At 56.7% G+C, this 12,298-nt stretch overlaps 1 protein-coding gene across 1 annotated transcript in view; it reads left to right on the top strand.

Annotated features, from left to right (window-relative positions):
• CSNK1G2 (casein kinase 1 gamma 2) overlaps positions 1-12,298 on the top strand; it is a 36,515-nt gene that overhangs the window by 19,218 nt on the left and 4,999 nt on the right. Inside the window, exon 2 of the mRNA XM_007994673.3 lies at positions 4,783-5,235. Coding sequence (XP_007992864.1) covers positions 5,049-5,235 — 187 coding nt within the window. The 5' untranslated portion in view covers positions 4,783-5,048. The remainder of the gene's footprint in view (positions 1-4,782; positions 5,236-12,298) is intronic.

The raw sequence follows: 12,298 nt of genomic DNA, 5'->3' as shown, positions 1-12,298 counted from the left end.
GATCTCAGCTCACTGCAAGCTCCGCCTCCCGGGTTCACGCCATTCTCCTGCTTCAGCCTCCCGAGTAGCTGGGACTACAGGTGCTCGGCACCTTGCCCGGCTAGGTTTTTGTATTTTTTTTTTTTTTTAGTAGAGATGGGGTTTCACCGTGTTAGCCAGGATGGTCTCGATCTCCTGACCTCAAGTGATCCCCACACCTTGGCCTCCCAAAATGCTGGGATTGCAAGTGTGAGCCCGCGGCCAGCCTCTACAAATCTTTTTTTTTTTTGAGACGGAGTCTCACTCTGTCGCCCAGGCTGGAGTGCGGTGGTGTGATCTCGGCTCACTGCAAGCTCCGCCTCCTGGGTTCACACCATTCTCCTGCCTCAGCCTCCCGAGAGCTGGGACTACAGGCGCCCGCCACCACGCCCGGGTAATTTTTTTTTTTTTGTATTTTAGTAGAGACAGGGTTTCACCGTGTTAGCCAGGATGGTCTCGATCTCCTGACCTTGTGATCTGCCTGTCTCGGCCTCTCAAAGTGCTGGGATTATAGGCGTGAGCCACCGCACCCGGCCTTTTTTTTTTTTTTTTTTTTTTTGAGACAAAATCATCTTGCTCTGTTGTCCAGGCTGGAGTGCAGTGGCATGATCTTGTCTCACTAAAACCTTCACCTCCCAGGTTCATGCCATTCTCCTGCCTCAGCCTCTCAAGTAGCTGGGATTTCAGGTGCCTGCCACCACGCCCAACTAATTTTTGTATTTTTAATAGAGTTGGGGTTTCACCAGGTTGGCCAGGCTGGTCTCGAACTCCTGGATCAGGTGATCCCAAAGTGCTGGGCCTTGGCCTCCCAAAGTGCTGGGATTATAGGCATGAGCCACGGCGCCTAGCCTACAAAAAACTGTTTAAAAATTAGCTGGGCGTGGTGGTGTGTGCTTGTAGTTCCAGCTACTCTGGAGGCTGAGGTGGGAGGATGGCTTGAGCCCAGGAGGTCGAGGCTGCAGCAAGCTGTGATTGCACCATGGTACTGCAGCCTGGGTGACAGATTGAGACCCTGTGTCAAAAAAAAAACAACACCCAAGTTTAAGGTGAAAAGCATGAAGTCCGGCTGGAGAGGCATCAGCCAGCATTCAGACGATCTGGCCAAGATCACTGATGGAGGTGGCTACGCTAAGCAGACTTTCAGTGTAGAAGCAGCAGCCGTCTGCCGGAAGAAGATGTCACCCAGGCCTTTCCTCGCGTGGGAGAAGCGGTTCCCTGGCTTCCAAGGAGAGGCCCACCCTCTTCACCCTCTTGTTAGGGGCTAATGCAGCTGGTGACTTTAAGGTGACGCCAGGGCTTTTTACCATTCCACAAATCCTAGGACCCGTGAGAATTATGCTAAATCTATTCGGGACTCTGTAAATAGAACAACAGAGCCTGGGTGACAGCACATCTGTTTAGCACCTGGCTTACGGAATATTTGGAGCCCACTTTTGAGACCTATTGCTCAAGAAAAGTTTCTTTCAAAATATGACTGCTCACGTACAGTGCACCTGGTCACCCAAGAGCCCTGGTGGAGACGCACAAGATCAGTGTTTCTGGCCAGGTGCGGTGGCTCACGCCTGTAATCCCAGCACTTTGGGAGGCCGAGGCGGGCGGATCACCTGAGGTCAAGAGATCAAGACCATCCTGACTAACACGGTGAAACCCCGTCTCTACTAAAACTACAAAAAATTAGCCGGACGTGGTGGCAGGCGCCTGTAGTCCCAGCTACTCGGGAGGCTGAGGCAGGAGAATGGTGGGAACCCGGGAGGCGGAGCTTGCAGTGAGCCGAGACCGCGCCACTGCACTCCAGCCTGGGTGACAGAGCGAGACTCTGTCTCAAAAAGAAAAAAAAAAAAAAGATCAGTGTTTCCATTCCTGCTAGCACAACATCCAGCCTGTGGCCTGTGGATCCATGAATGAATGACTTGGAAATCAAGATGACTCCTTGACATGTCATTCATTCATTTATTTATGAATGACACGGTGCCGCTCTGTCACCCAGGCTGGAGTGCAGTGGCATAATCTCGGCTCACCGCATCCTCTGCCTCCCGGGTTGAAGCAGTTGTCCTCCCTCAGCCTTCCGAGTAGCTCGGGCTATAGGCACGTGCCAGCACGCATAGCTAATTTTTATATTTTTTTGTAGGGGGGTGGTTTCACCATGTTCCCCAGGCTGGTCTTGAACTCCTGAGTTCAAAGCAGTCTGCCCATCTCAGCCTCCCAAAGTGCTGGGACTCCAGGCATGAGCTACAGTGCCTGGCCAAGTCTCACTGTTTTTGAGGCAAGGTCTCACTGTGTCGCCCAGGCTGCAGTGGAGAAGCAGAATCACAGTTCACTGTAGCCTCTACCTCCCAGGCCCAAGCGATCTTCTCACCTCAGCCTCCTAAGTAGCTAGGACTACAGGTGTGCACCACCATGCCTGGCTAATTTTGATTTTATTTTTGTAGAGATAGGGTCTCCCTGTGTTGCCCAGGCTGGTCTTGAACTCCTGGCCTCAAGCAGTCCGCTTGGGTCAGCCTCCCAAAGTATTGGGGTTACAGGCAGTAGCCACTGCACCCGCCCACAACTCTCATTATTGAGAAATACATTTGTAAGACTCTGGGTGCTTGTAGGTACCGTGGAGAGCAATCACTCTGATGGAGCTGGGGAAATTGAGTAAATTGAAACCCCTGGAAAGGATTTGCCATTCTAGAGGCCGTGCAGGACCTCTCCCGTATGATCCATGGGAGGAGGTCAAATGGCAGGATTCGTGGAAGTTTGGAGGAAGTTGATCCCAGGCCTGAAGGATCAGGACTTCTATGGAGGAGGAACTGCAGAGATTTTAGAAGCAGCAAGACAGCTAGAATGAGAGGAACTTGGAGATGTGACTGCCCTGCTGCCATCTCACAAGAAACTTTCACACGTGAGGAGTTGCCTTTTTTTTTTTTTTGAGACAGAGTCTTGCTCTGTCACCCAGGCTGGAGTGCAGTGGCACGATCTCGGCTCCCTGCCAGCTCCACCTCCCGGGTTCACGCCATTCTCCTGCCTCAGCCTCCCGAGTAGCCGGGACTACAGGCGACCGGCACCGCACCTGGCTAATTTTTTGTATTTTTAGTAGAGACGGGGTTTCACCATGTTGGTCAGCCAGGTCTTGATCTCCTGACCTCGTGATCTGCCCGCCTCAGCCTCCCGAAGTGCTGGGATTCCAGGTGTGAGCCACCGCGCCCAGCCGAGGCGTTGCCTCTTGAGGGTGAGCAGGGGAGTTGCTTCAGCTGCTCTGTAGTCCCAGTGAAGGTTCTGTGAACCTAGTGGAAATGAGGACAGAGGACTCGGAATAGCTCGGAACCTCAGTTGATGAAGCCGCGGCTGGGTTTAGAGGACTGACTGCAGTTTTGAAAGACGTTCTGCTGTGGGTGATAAATGCTATCAGACGGCATCACGCCCCACAAAGAAATCTTTGATGAAAGGAAGAGTCGGTCGCTATGGCCAACTTTTCTGTGGTCATAGTTTAAGAAGTTGCCCCCGCCTCCGGCAGCCACCGCCCCAGTGAGTCAGCCGGCGTCTACGTCGAGGCAAGACCCTCCTCCAGGGAGATTAGGGCGCACTCACAGTCCGACGATCGTTACCGTTGTTTAGCAGTATTTTTATTTCTCTATTATTTAGTTAAGATGGGGTCTCGCTGTATCACCCGGGCTGGAGTGCAGTGGTACGATCATGGCTCCCTACAGCCTCCGCCTCCTGGGCTCAAGCGATCCTGCCGCCTCAGTCTCCCGACTAGCTGGCACCACAGGCTTAATTAAAGTGTGTCCGTTCACAGTGTACCATGGTATACCGTGGTACACTGTGAACGTAACTTTTGTGCGCACTAGGAAACGAAAACATCTGAGTGGCTATTGCAGCGTGGAACCCCAAGACACGCTTGCGATCACCTCAGGGTGTTTCTCGTACCAGAACACGGTTGCCATGTGCAGTGGGGCAGTGCTTGTGACGCTGGTGCCTTTGTTTCTGTTGTGCCTTATTCAGCTGGGAGTTCCTGTCCTAACATTTTCGGCGATGGCTGTGCACCCGTGGCCCCTCCTCACCTGCATCCCTCAGGCCCCGCCATACCCTTCTCAGCTCCGCTCTGCACCGAAGGGGCTGGGTGGGACCCACCCTGGCATCGTCACAGCCCCGAGTGGCGTCCAGCCTGCCCGCTCCACCAGTGGCTGCTGGAGAATGACCCGAGCCTGGGTCAGGCCGTGGGGATTCCTGCAGCAGCTTACAGCTCGCCGGGGCCTCCTGCCCTCCGGTCCACTCTCCCCACTTTCAGTGTCCCCTGGCTGCCATGGGCAGGGGCAGCTCTGTGGCTTCTGTGTCCCTGCCTCAGGTCTGCCTGCTGTCATCTGCCTCCCTCCCTCTTTCTCAGAGCAGCCCTGGGCCTGGAGATGGGGACTGTTGTGCGGCCCCTCTGCGTCTGGGGGTGGGACTGCCCCCTGGCTTCAGGATCCTCAGGGCCTCTCCCCGGGATTGGCAGTCATGCCCTCCCTGCAGTACGTTCTCCCACCTGTGCCACCCACCCACCCATCTCACTCCACAGAAAGGCCCCTCAGCCCTACCCTGTTAGTCTCTAGGCAGTCACGCTGAGACCTCTGGCCTCTAATGTCATGTGGCGTGTGTTTCCCAGCTGGGTTCCGGGCAGGGACAGTGCTTGTCATGTCCCAGCCTTCAGAGCTCCTTCCAGCCCAGCAGCCCCCTGGCTGCGTCCTCTGTGGCCTCCGCCCCGTGTCCTCGCCGGCGCTCACCTGTGCCTCTGTTTCTCCACAGCTGTGAGCCGTGAGCTTTGAGGCGGTGGGACCTGTCAGCAGAATGTCTCCTGCCCCCGAGAGCCACCCCGAGGCCACTGAGATGAGCCCCGTGGCCTGGCCGGCCCCATTGCCTGCGTCTCAGTAGCCAGGAGCCACAGGGCCCACGCCCGCCCGCCAGCCGCGGTGATGTTCTAGCCACAGAGGAGCCAAGACCTCAGGTTTCCAGAGCCTTGGGATTTGCACGGCAGCAGAGTCACCGTGGAGAGGCCAGGGTATCACAAACTTATGGATTTTGACAAGAAAGGAGGGAAAGGGGAGACAGAGGAGGGCCGGAGAATGTCCAAGGCCGGCGGGGGCCGGAGCAGCCACGGCATCCGGAGCTCGGGGACCAGCTCGGGGGTCCTGATGGTGGGCCCCAACTTCCGCGTCGGCAAGAAGATTGGCTGCGGCAACTTCGGGGAGCTCCGCCTAGGTGAGGCCTGCTCATGGCTGATGGGGCGGGAGGCTGCTGGCAGGGCCGCACGGGGTCACCGGAGCCTCCGGCGGGGCCACCCTGGGTCACGGGAGCCTCCGGCCGGGCCGCACGGGGTCACCGGAGCCTCCGGCGGGTCCACCCTGGGTCACGGGAGCCTCCGGCCGGGCCGCACGGGGTCACCGGAGCCTCCGGTGGGGCCACCCCGGGTCACGGGAGCCTCCGGCCGGGCCGCACGAGGTCACCGGAGCCTCCGGCGGGGCCACCCCGGGTCACGGGAGCCTCCGGCGGGGCGGCACGGGGTCACCGGAGCCTCCGGTGAGGCCATCCTGGGTCACAGGATCCTCCGGTGGGGCGGCACGGGTCACTGGCATGTGTTGAATCATCGGTCCATCGTGGTACGAGTGCCACTTCCCTTCGAGGAAGCTCTGTGGGGAGAGTGGGTTTCTGGCCCTGTCACCTTTTCGGGAAACAGTTCTGTTGGGAGGCAGGTGGCCCAGAGCAGGCCAGGCCATGCCGCAGTGAGTCCGAGTATTAAGTCATGAATGACTTCCACAGCGCATGTCCGTGCTGGGCAAAGCCCTGGCCTTAACCGCAGGTGCCAGCGCAGAGCCAGCGTCGGGTGACTGGAGTGACTGTTCAGTGATGACGCTGCTGTGTGCCACTCCCAGCTTCACTGTGTAAAACGCCGAGCCTGGCCCACCTGGCTCCATGCCTTCTGCTCACACTGACCTCTCCCGGGTCGCGATCTGATTGCCCGGGCAGGCGTGAGGAGCAGGGCCGAGGACTGAGCCTCTTACTGGCCAGGGGCGCCTTCCCTGGGGTGGGGGTGCCTGAAGATGACCACCAGGCCTGGGGGAGCTCTGAGCACGTTTGGGGCCAGTCGCAGTTCGTGATTAGCTGTGCCGGGGAGGCGGATCATCCCCAGAAATACTAAATTCATTCCTGGTGCTGCTGGGTGTGCGGCAAACGCCTGAGCTCCTGCGGGAGGGCATTTGACGTCTGTGGCTGGGATTGTCCGGGCGACCCAAGTGCACCCCCGGTTAATGTCTGTCGTGGTGGGAGTCGGGGTCTCTGGGAAGGAGCGCAGGATGGGCAGGTCCGGGAGGCCGCGGCAGTGGATCAGCCTCATGTGGGCACCCACGGCAGGTAGTACTGCAATCCGGCCCCTCGGCCCAATGAGGTGGTCAGGTGAGGGAAACTGAGGTGGTTGTCAGGTGAGGGAAACTGAGGCCCAGGCAGTGGGCATGTTGTGGCTGCACCTTCAAGAGCGGCCGCCCAGGGGTGCAGGAGCATGGGCTGTAGCCACCTGGACCCCAGGCATGTTTTGTGACCCCGCTTCCCGCCTCCTGCCTCAGTTTACCCACCTGTTAAATAGGGATGAATGGTAGTTGCCGCTCTTCAGAAGTGGGTTCAGCAGGCAGTTGTGTGGCAGAAGTGTGTGTCCTGAGTCAAGCAGCTTCTCCCAGGCGAGCGCAGCTGTTGGGGTCACTGTTGGCTGCTTCAGTGTTCCCATTGGCTGCACCCAGGGCCCCAGGAGGCCTGTTTGAGACCCCCATCCCGAACCAGATCCCACCCCAGCCCTTGGGGAGGCTGCTGGGATTCCACCCTTTTGCGCAGAGGCTGGGCTTGGGCCTCACTGCCTGTCTGATGGCCTGTGGCTCGGGAGGCCCCGGGCTCCGTTTCTCAGCCAAGAGAGTGAGCTTTTCCCTACTGGTAGCTGTGGCCTCCCAACCCTGTGTGTGTGCGCATACTCGGACACACGTGCAGACACATGCAGATGTGTACACACATGCCCACACACGTACATGTGCACACTACAGCACATGCACACAGGCACGCACAGCCACAACCATGTGTACACGTGCACACAGGCACATCTGCACACACTCGCCTGGCACAGCCCTGTGACCTGCAGCCTGCGGGATATGGCTTTTGGGGACCCAGATGACTGTGTGGGTCCTGTCCTTGGGCGGTGGTTGCAGGCCGCTGAACAGTGCAGGTCCCCGTAGGCAGGTGAGAGGTGAGAGTGACATATGGGTGATGCTAGCTTGCCAGCTTTTTTTTTTTTTTGAGACGGAGTCTTGCTCTGTTGCCCAGGCTGGAGTACTGTGGTGCAATCTCGGCTCACTGCAAGCTCTGCCTCCCGGGTTCACGCCATTCTCCTACCTCAGCCTCCCAAGTAGCTGGGACTACAGGTGCCCACCACCGCACCCGGCTAATTTTTTGTATTTTTAGTAGAGACGGGGTTTTGCTGTGTTAGCCAGGATGGTCTCGATCTCCTGACCTCATGATCTGCCCGCCTCGGCCTCCCAAAGTGCTGGGATCACAGGCGTGAGCCACCGCACCTGGCCTGGTGACGCCAGCTTTTGCTGAGTTGTAGTTTGCGCTCTCTTCAGCCTGGCGTCTTGGGCGTTGTGTGCTTCGCTGGCAGCCGCACGTCGTGGTTTCTCAGGGATGCCGGGAGGCTGTCCATCGGAGAATGCACTACCCCTTCTTCATCTCCTCCTCAGTGCAGGGACGCTTGGCTGTTTCCGGATTTAGGCCCTTCTGAATAGAACTAACTGCCCAAATAGAACTGAACAGCACTGGGCGTCTCAAGCGCTCCACATCCCCAGCACTCAGGACTGTCGGTGGCTTCGGCGTTGAGCCTGTTGTAGACTCAGGTTGTTGAATATTGTTCTGTTGTCTAGAATGTGTCATTTTTTTCTGTTTTTAAGGTTTTTATCTTTGATGTAAAATTTTGACTCTGCTCTGTTTGCATCCTGCTTAGGATCCATTGTCTTGGATGTCTGTGTTGATACTTTTCAAATTAACTTTGGAAAAATGTGAGCCATTATTTCATGAGGCATTTGTCCATCTCAGCTTTGCTTTGCTTTGCTTTGTTTTGTTTTGTTTTGTTTTTTAGATGGAGTTTTTCACTCTTGTTGCCCAGGCTGGAGTACAGTGGGACAATCCCAGCTCACTGCAACCTCTGCCTCCCGGGTTCAAGCCATTCTGCCTCAGCCTCCCAAGTACCTGGGATTACAGGCGTGCGCCACCACGCCCAGCTAATTTTTTCTGTTTTTTCTTTTCTTTTTCCCAGATAAGAGTCTTCCTCTGTCGCCCAGACTGGAGTGCAGTGGCATAATCTGGGCTCACTGTAACCTCTGCCTCCCGGGTTCAAGCCATTCTTCTGGCTCAGCCTCCCAAGTAGCTGGGATTACAGGCGTCTACCACCACGCTCAGCTAATTTTTATATTTTTAGTAGAGACAGGGATCTCACCATGTTGGCCAGGCTGGTCTCGATCTCCTGACCTCGTGATCCGCCCACCTTGGCCTCCCAAAGTGCTGGGATTACAGGCGTGAGCCAACGCGCCTGGCCATTTTTTCTATTTTTAGTAGACATGGCGTTTCACCATGTTGGACAGGCTGGTCTCGAACGCCTGACCTCAGGTGATCCACCTGCCTTGGCCTCTCAAAGCGGTGTTACACACGTGAGCTACTGCACCTGGCCTGCTTTGTTTTTTTGAGACAGAGTCTTGCTCTGCCCAGACTGGAGTGCAATGGCGCAATCTCAGCTCACTGCAACCTCCACCTCCTGGGTTCAAGCAATTCTCCTGCCTCAGCTTCCCAAGTAGCTGGGATTACAAGCGCACCCCACCACACCCAACTAATTTTTTGTATTTTTAGTAGAGACGGGGTTTCACCATGTTGGCCAGGCTGGTCTCAAACTCCTGACCTCAGGTGATCCACCTACCTCAGCCTCTGAAAGTGCTGGGATTACAGGCGTGAACCACCACGCCTGGCTGATCCCGGAAGTTTTGGACTGGCCCAGCCTTGCTCTCATTCTTGGGTTCTGGTTCTGCATGTGACGCGAGTGCTTGGCGCTATCTGCAGGCCCCTCGGCCCTGGCTGTTTTCCCTCAGTCTCTGTGTTCTCCTGGTGTCAGGCTGTGCGGCTGCTGCTGCTTGCTGTAAGTTTACTCTTTTTCTACAGCCTCCAACCCTGGAAGTCCATGCGGTGCATCTTTGATCGCTTAGTGGCATTTTTCAGTTCCGTATGATTCTCCATTCGACCTCAGCTGAGATTTCCCATGTGCACATTGATTTTGGCCATCTTTTCCTTTACATCTTTGAACATGTTTGTGCCGTTTCTTAGTCCATTTTGTGCTGCTATAACAGAATGCCATAGACTGGGTCATTTATTTTTATTTTTTATTTTTTTTGAGATGGAGTCTTGCTCTGTTGCCCAGGCTGGAGTGCAGTGGTACGATCTTGGCTCACCACAACCCCCGCCTCCCGGGTTCAAGTGATTCTCCTGCCTCAGCCTCCCGAGTAGCTGGGAATACAGGCGCACACCACCATTCCCAGCTAAGTTTTGTATTTTTAGTAGAGACGGGGTTTCACTGTGTTGGCCAGGCTGGTCTGGAACTCCTGACCTCGTGATCCGCCTGCCTCAGCCTCCCAGAGTGCTGGGATTACAGGTGTGAGCCACTGCACCTGACCAGGCCATTTATAGTGAACAGAAATTGACAGACTCACTGTTCTGGAGGCTGGCAGTCTTTAGATTGAGGATGGCATCTGGCAAGGACCTTCTTGCTGTGTCATCCCGTGGTGGAAGGCAGGAGGGCAAGGACCGGAGGGGGCTGGATTTGCCCTTTAATCAGGAGCCCGCTCCCATGCTGATGGCATTCATCCATCCACCAGGGCAGTGACCCAGCCCCAACAGTGCTGGACTGGGGACCCAGTTCCCAACACGTGACCCTTAGGGGGGTGCATCAAAGACACAGCACTGTGTGGAATGACGTCTGTGCTGCTGCTGACTTTCTCTCTTGTCACGGTCACACCCCCTTCGTTCACCTGTGGGACGGCCTCAGTGGGTGTGGCTGTGGTGTGTGCCATGAGGTGTGGAGGTGTGGTCTCCCAGCTTGAGCGCTGGGTTTGTCCCTGTGGCTCACCTTGTTTCTGTCAGGGTTGGTTTCAGTGTTGCTGGGGCAGGGCTGAGGGTAAACATGAGTGACTCCAAGGCCAGGAAGCCCTGCGCCAAGCTGTGGACCTTTTGGGTTCTCAGCTGTAGTCAGAGAATCCAGGGAGGACCTCGCACTCCGGCTGTTGGAGGTGTGGCATCCTCCCGCCCGTGTGTCCCCCGGAACCTCCTGAGCCTCTCTGGAGCTGTTCTCTGCCGGGCCCCATAGGGTCTCCTGCCCTCTGCGTGCACCGCGAGTACTGCCGGAGAAGGCCCCTTCGGCTTTCAGAGCCCAGAGCGCCCGACCTCCTCCAGGAGTCTGCAGATCCACAGGCCTCAGATGCTGCCACACCCGCCCAGCGCACACCCAGGTCTCTGAAATGCTGTGTGCACACAGCGGTGGGGGTCAGGCGAAGGTTTCTTCCACAGTGCAGAGTGGAAGAGCCGGGAAAGACCACATCACATCAGAGGCACCAGAGCTTCAAAGGTCTGCTCATCAAGACACTGCCAAAAGCATGAGGCCAGCCAGGCTGGGCAAGACCGAGCATCCGTCTAAGTGTCGGGGAGCCACAGCTGGATGATACATCGACAGACAGCGGAGGGACGGCGCAGCACACAGGCGAGGGCTCGGCCTCCTCAGTTGGGGCAGCGCAGCTCAGCCCTTGGTGGTGGTCAGCAAGTGGCTGACACTTTGCCGGAGAAGGGGACAACTGCCCTCAGGAAGAGCTGCACAGCCGTGTTCGCCGAACTCCACCCTGGAGAGTCAGAACTGGAGACGGCAGGGCGTGCCGCAAGGGCGAATGGGCACGCCAAACCCCGTCTTCCCCGTGAGCTGGGGCGCAGCACCAGGCAGGCACACGCCGCGCACTACGGCGAGGAGCCCACCGCAGTGGCAGCCTCTTAGGGGGGGAGGGGGGATGGCTGAGGGGCAGGGCACTCTCCCTCTCAACAGGACTGGGTTGGTTCAGGAGCGGGCAGCTGCCAGCGCTCACCAGACAGGACTTTGGAGACACGGGCATCCCACTGTGAATCCCACCTCCAAAAAGCAGCGCAGGAAGGAAAACCGCAAATGCTGGGCTGAACCTGCAGCTGCCAGATTCAGGGGAAGGACCTACGAACGCTGGGCTGAACCTGCAGCTGCAAGATTCAGGGGGCAGGCCGGGTGCGGTGGCTCAAGCCTGTAATCCCAGCACTTTGGGAGGCCGAGACGGGCGGATCACGAGGTCAGAAGATCGAGACCATCCTGGCTAACCTGGTGAAACCCCGTCTCTACTAAAAAATACAAAAAACTAGCCGGGCAAGGTGGCGGTGCCTGTAGTCCCAGCTACTCGGGAGGCTGAGAATGGTGTAAACCCAGGAGGCGGAGCTTGCAGTGAGCTGAGATCGCGCCACTGCACTCCAGCCTGGGCGACAGAGCGAGACTCCGTCTCAAAAAAAAAAAAAAAAAGATTCAGGGAGCAGTGTCCTGGGCTCTAAAACTTCCAAACTTGGGGCAGTGTCCTGGGCTCTAAAATTTCCAAATCTGGGGCAGTGTCCTGAGCTCTAAAACTTCGAAATCTGGCCAGGCGCAGTGGCTCACGCCTCTAAATCCCAGCACTTCGGGAGGCCGAGGCAGGCGGATCACCTGAGGTCAGGATTTCGAGACAAGCCTGGCCTACATGGCGAAACCTCATCTCTAGTGAAAATACAAAAATTAGTCAGGTTGATGGTGCCTGTCTGTAATCTCAGCTACTCAGGAGGCTGAGCCAGGAGAATCGCTTGAACCTAGGAGGCAGAGGTTACAGTGAGCCATGATCATGCCACTGCACTCCAGCCTGAGCAACAGAATGAGACTCCATCTCAAAAAGGAAAAAACTTTGAAGTACCTCTAAAAATAAGATGGACCAGTGGATGGTAGCTGTGAGGATGTACCATGTGGCAGGTTTAGTTCTGGGGCCTCGGCGGTGAGTGTTGGGTATTCGGGGCACGGCTCCTATTGTTTTACGAGGAGAATTTCCGAATAACGTTTCACTGGGGAAAACACAGGAGGGGAGCCCATTTGTTCTGAAAACGCAGGGACCAGCCCTGGTCCCCAGCTCAGGACTGGAGGGGGCGCCCTGGTCCCGGGCTCAGGACT

Source organism: Chlorocebus sabaeus, chromosome 6, assembly GCF_047675955.1.
Source record: "Chlorocebus sabaeus isolate Y175 chromosome 6, mChlSab1.0.hap1, whole genome shotgun sequence".
NCBI lineage: Eukaryota > Metazoa > Chordata > Mammalia > Primates > Cercopithecidae > Chlorocebus > Chlorocebus sabaeus.
Note: the sequence above shows the minus strand (reverse complement) of the source record. Positions and strands in the feature narration are given on the sequence as shown.